Here is a 6,429-nt window from a genome sequence, read left to right as displayed (position 1 = left end):
CTTTAAGTCTTCTAATTAAATGGGGACTCATCCACGTTACTGTGGGCAATCGCCTTTACTTACGTGAACTGACTGCAAATGGTTACCACCTCGACAAAATGCGTTTCCAGCAGCACTTACATTAGTGTATGCTTAAATAGCTGGTCTACCTAAGTTTACACAAGAAGCTAACCATCCAAAAGGAAAATAGAGACTATATTGTGAAAAATTTAAAATCTAGATTATCATACATGTATACAAAGTTGCTCTTTCCATAGTTCACAGGAATGAAACATTTTCTTATTCATTTTTTGAATGATAAATGTGTTCAGGATATTATTCTGTTCTTATCCCTGAATTATTTTCCATAAAAAAGTCAGAATTTAAAATATAATTTAACTTGAAAAAGAATTCATTTTCTTGTTAAAAGCTTGGAAAATAAAGAAAAGCATAATGGGGAAAAAACCAACATCATATTTTCATTTCCCATTAACAAGAGTTATGCTATATGGAAAGTTTTACTCAGTAGTGAAGGCAAGAGAGGTACACTCCCTTTCCAGACCACTAATCTCATTTCAGAAATGTTTTCTATGAAGAAAAATGGGAAATAAACTTAATATGCTGTCTACTCAATGATTTATAAAGTTGTTATAATAATGATTTATTTTTATTTCTTTATTTATTACGCTCTGTAACTGCTTTGGCACAAATAGAATTATTGAAACATTTTTGGTAATGAGGAACTAGAAAATGATGTGCAATGGTTTTGTTGTTATCTTTTCACATACTTTTTCCAGCAGCAAATGGCCATAAAGAGGTGGGCAATAACAGTGGTTGGCTCTCAGATCTGGTGAGAGTAGCAGCATGCAGGATGTTGTCATCAGAATTCCAGGCTTTGGGTAACTCTAGCAAACTTGATTGCTGAAAATCAGTGCTGACATCTCTGTGTCCATATGGATAAAGAAGTACATCTTATAAGCTAATATATTTTCATTTCAATAAATATCTTGAAAAAGCAATATTTTTGCCACCAAAGAAGAATTAATAAGAGGACCATTGCATAGCTGATCTTTTAAGAGTGAATCCTAAAGTTCTTGTATTAAAAAAATAGACATGATAGTTACTTCTAATACTGTTATATAATCTAATATATAGATAACATATCTCATTTCATATATTGGGAGTATTTTTCTGTCATTAACTCTGTTTAGATCATTTTACTTCATTGTTTACATAATATTGCATTTAATTTGTGAAATATATTTTATTTAATCAATGATCTACTCATGGAACTTTAGTATATTTCAAATAAAAATGTTTGTCTACTTAAATATTTGCAAATCAAAATAGATTTAATCTTTTCTGAATTTGGCAAATTTCCTTCCAGTAATGCTTTGTCAGTTTGCATGTTTCCATGACTTAGTGAGTAGGAAGCATCTCATTTCTGCATCTGCCAACCTTACGTGCAGGTATGACAGGTATGCCTTGCCTGGAAAGCTCCAAATCACATTTCCTTCATAGTCTCCATGTGCTAGATCCTGTTATGGACCTTGACTGTCAAATAATAAATGAGCAAATGTGTTAACAGAAAATTAAATAAACTACGCTCAGCCCTTAGATCGTTTTGACATCTGTACTGAGCTTGGAGAATTTGAGATGATATTTGCTAAAATAAAAATTACCAGTTTCATATTTCCTTGCCTTGGAACATATTAGTGTAATCACGTTCTGGTCTCCTGTTTACTCTGTACACTACAGCTAGTGACTTGTGGCTAGAAAGGGAATCATATTCCAGAAATCCTCTAATAACTTTTTCATTAATAGCCCATGCTTCCTTGAATTGTTTCATCTTTTCATCTCACTTTTTTATTTCTTTTGTCTCCAAACTAAAGCCCAGAGCATGTCCAGGAAGAATCATTTAGAAAGAAACTAAATCTGAAATTGTTTTTTCTAAATATTGAAATTACTGAAGCTGGGTCACCTCTTCTATTCATTACCAATTCTTTTATCACTCCAAAACATCTAATTCATGGAATCTGTTTTAAGTAAGATTAAAACAGACAATGTAGAACCAACCTGTAGCTTATATTTACAGCTCTGTCCTGTTGAAACCTAGCTTTCAGCTTCCACTTTGTCCTTTCTTCTCCTGGACAGTTGTTACGTGTTGTGAAGTAGACTACAATTCATAGTGACCCTATGAACAATGGCTCTGAATCTTGCCCTATCCTATGGCAAACTCACCATCTTTGACACACCTCACCCCTGAATTATTCCCAGTCTTTCAGTGATGTCAATGATATTCTACTCTTTAATTTAGGGACCAAAGTCTCCCCTGGGCTTTATAGAAGACATAGCCTCGAGCTTAAGAGCATTTTCCAAGGCTTAGCACCCTCTTAACCATCTCTTCTAGCTTTCTTGGGGTTAGCATCTTGGTCCTGGTACAAGTGCAGAGTACGACGTAGGGCTTTCTTTACCTCTTGGTTACGCAAGCAGTAAATGATAGGGTTGAGCACTGGAACAATGACAGCATAGAGCACAGAGACCAGTTTATTGGTGTCAAAAGTCGAGAGTGCCTTTGGCCGGGCATAGATGAAGATACTTGCGGCATAGAAGATGATCACAACAGTGAGGTGGGAGGCACAGGTAGAAAAGGCTTTGTGGCGTCCAGTAGCTGAAGGAATTCTCATGACAGCACCAGCGATAGCCATGTAGGAGGCCCCAGTGACAGAGAGTGGCCCCAACAGGATAAAAATGGCCAAAACAAAGTCTGTAAGCTCCGCTGTAGACATGTCGGTGCATGAGAGGTTAAGCAATGGGGAGACATCACAGAAAAAGTGGTTGATGATATTGGGACCACAGTAAGAGAGTTGAGAAATTAGAAAAACTTTCACCATGGAAATGCCAAAACCTCCAGCCCAGGAGCCAGCTGCCATCTGTACACACAACCGACCACTGACAATGACAGGGTAGTGAAGAGGATGGCAGATGGCCACATAGCGATCATAGGCCATCACAGCAAGAAGTACACATTCAGTGCAGCCCAAGCCCAGGAAAAAGTAGAGCTGTGTCATGCAGCCCTCAAAGGAGATTAACTGCCCATGACTCTGTTCAGACCCAACAAATCCAGCAAGCATCTTGGGAATTGTGACGGTGACATACCAGATCTCCAGGAAGGACATATTAGCCAGAAAGAAATACATGGGTTTGTGTAGGGTGGGGTGGCTCCTAATTGCTAAGATAATGAGTGCATTCTCAGTCAGTACCAAGACATAGGCCAGCAGAGAAAGGGCAAACAAGAGTGCCCGCAGTGGCACTGAAGCTGGGAAGCCCAGCAACACAAACTCACTCACCCTCCCACTCTGGTTCCTCTGCTCCATGGTGTTGGGCTTGTCTGCTGCTCTTCAGGAGATAAAAAAGAAAGCAAGGATGAAAGCCAGCAGTTAAATATTTCTTTTGGTTAGAGTTATCCATAGACTGCAATACTTTATAATCACTAAATTCAGGCCATTTCTCTCTTCTTAAACTGGGGGGCAGGGGGAGGAAAGTGGACCAAAAATAAATGGCTTTGTACTAGAGACAGATAGGAGTGTTTTGACTTTTTAGCAAGGCATGAATTGATGAAATAATAAACATGTTCGGTGTTCAAGAAGTTATTTAGATGTAGGGACTTACCTTCACCTTCAAATCCATGAGAGTTTAAGGTAGAATGCCTAGCCCTATACCGTTCAATGTTGTTGTAGCTATGTAGTATTGAGTGAGAACAGTACTATACACTAGTTTATATAAATGGAAACTTCAACCTACACTTGCCTTAGCCTTTATCATCCTTTTCAATACATACTTCACATGTTAGGCATTATGCTGTTGACATTTCTGGCCAAAGATCTTCTTCTTTTCTATCCTTTTTTCCATTTCCCCCCCTTTTTTATTTTTTTCTCCCTTTAGTTTTCATTCTCAGCACATTAAAGAGACTCTCATACATGGACTTCAAATTCATTTTCTCCTTGTACCTTTCCCTCGATAGTTCAAATCTAGCCATTTTTATCCTCCACTTAAAATCTAAAAAGGAATCTAGGTGTTGCTCAGTTGCCAACTGAAATATCTGTAGTTCAAATCTACCAGTTCTTTCATGAGAGAGGAATTTAGGAATCTGCTTCCAAAAGGGTTATATCCTTGAAAATCAGATAGGATACTTTTACTGTTTTAGGAGATCTTTATGAATCATAACTGACTCAATGGTAAAAGGTGCTTAAAATATCCAAAGTTCTACAGTAACAGTCAAGTTCCTTAAAATGAAGCATAACTGATACTTCACGATCTGCCAGTGTTATCATTAAAACCTCATCTCTTGCCAAGTGTCCATTGTATTTTATACCCTGAAATTCTCAGTACACAGCATGTGTATCACTTCTGTAGTTTTGTTTAAATTGCAACCTCTCTAGGTACAGTTAAATCCTACTTAGCTTTCGGTTTCATTTGGCTGGTGTGACATCTCCTTATGCACAGTTTTATCCTTTCCTTTCTCCTTCTCAAGTTTGATGATGTGTCTCTTGTTACTGTTACCTTTAGAGCAGTTGCAAGCCTATATATTATTCTGCTTGCTAGATCACTACCACAATTACTAGGTAGATATAAAGGATTAACTATCTGCCCTGTGATTCTAAAGGCATGAGGTATGAATTTACTGCTGCTTTATTGGAGGAAGATGCACAATCTCCTCCTGTGGAATTTACAACCTCTGAAAACCTGCTGGAGGGTCAACTGTGAGTCAGATTCCACTCTACAGTAGCACTGAATCTATTGGTTACTGCTATAATTGGGGAAATGTCTTTTATCTGCTCCTTTCTGTAATATGCTTGTCTGTCAGATATTATTCTAAATCTGAGCATTCAGATTAAGACAGACTAGGAAAAAGGATTGGCCATCAACTTCTAAAATAACAGGCCTTCAAAAACCCTATGTACAATAGAGCACAATTAGACTAGCAGACAGGGCAACTGTGGCTGAGATCTCAAAGATGGAAACACAAAGAAGTAGAAATGGTTTTAAGTAGACACTAGTGTCTAAGTGGAATGTAAGAAGCATGAACGTAGGAAAATTAGACATTGTTAAGAAAGAAATGGAATGCATAAATATTGACATACTAGGTACTGGTAAAATGACATGGCTCAGTATGGGACATTTTGAATCAGATAATCATATGATCTGCTAAGCCAGAGATGAAAAGGTGAGGGAAAGTAGGGTTGCTTTCATAATTAAAAAAGTTATTTTTAGATCACTCTTGAAATACAATGTTGTGACAGGATAATATCCATACGCATATAAGGTAATCCAGTGAATACCACTATCATTCAAATATATGCACCAACAACAAGAGCCAAAGAGGAGGAAATGGAAAATTTCGACCAACTTTTGCAGGCAGACATCAATCAACTATGCAATAAAAATGCATTAATAATAACAGTAATAATAATAATAAAATTTAACAGAGTTGTCATCATATAGAAGAAAGTTAGGTATTGAATGAATGAAAGTAGACCCATAAGGATAAGATACAAGATGAGAAAGTTCTATTTAAACTACAGTTTCAACTAAGATTAAACTATAGTTTAAAAAATATGGTTTTAGGGATTGAGGAACTTGCTATTGAACAAGAGATCTAATGAGAGAAGGTGAGGTGATGATAAAGAAAATATGGAAAGGATAAAACAGATATGTATGAATAAAGACACTAGATATAAGTGAAAATATAAATGAACATATAATAATCTAAAGGTCAATAGAACAGACAGAAGTTTTTTCTTAATTGGGTGTATATAGAATACGAAGATGGATGCATTAAATGGAAGTAGAGAGGATCTGGTATTTGGTTGATCATATTAAGAAAAGTGCAGAAGTAAATAGAATTCACCTACTTTATTTTGATGTCTTTGACTCAAGGCCAGGCTAGCTAGAAGAGGACTAAGGAAATGTGTGTTAAAAAAGTTGAAACATCAAGGCAAAAATGCTACAATTCTACCTTTTCTTTCTTCTGTGGTTTTAGCATTCTGTCAAACTAGGAAAGATTCCTTTATCTTATACTTCCCTCTTTTAGTTCTCTATTCACCCTCCTTCTTCAGATCCTTTGGGACAACTCTGAAACAAGAACCCAAGAGACCAACAACAGCCCAAACCAAGATATGATGTTGGTGTGTGGTATTAAGCAGATTCTGGCTTAAAGCAACTCTATGGTAGAGTAAAATTTCCCTGCTGGATTTCCAGTTTCAAGATAGAATGGCACATACTGACATATTGTAAGAAATAAAGTCAAGGTTACATATTGTTGTTTGTTATTGGGTACCCTCAAGTTGGTCCAACAGAACAAAATTCTGTTCTAAGATCTTCACAAACTCTGCTGTGTTCTACCCCATTGTGGCAGTCACAGCACTAGTGCATCTCATTGAGGGTCTC

At 36.8% G+C, this 6,429-nt stretch overlaps 1 protein-coding gene across 1 annotated transcript; it reads right to left on the bottom strand.

The window, feature by feature from the left end:
- Positions 1–2,372: 2,372 nt before the first annotated feature.
- Positions 2,373–3,356, bottom strand: LOC102863335 (olfactory receptor 226-like). The gene has a single exon (XM_006885449.1). It carries the CDS (start codon positions 3,354–3,356, stop codon positions 2,373–2,375), a length of 984 nt encoding a protein of 327 aa, XP_006885511.1.
- Between the last annotated feature and the right edge of the window lie 3,073 nt (positions 3,357–6,429).

The sequence above is a fragment of the Elephantulus edwardii genome, unplaced genomic scaffold, assembly GCF_000299155.1.
Source record: "Elephantulus edwardii isolate Elephantulus edwardi_28Jun2011 unplaced genomic scaffold, EleEdw1.0 scaffold00044, whole genome shotgun sequence".
Taxonomy (NCBI): Eukaryota; Metazoa; Chordata; class Mammalia; order Macroscelidea; family Macroscelididae; genus Elephantulus; species Elephantulus edwardii.
The sequence above is the reverse complement of the archived record's forward strand: the minus strand, read 5'-3'. Positions and strand labels throughout refer to the sequence as shown.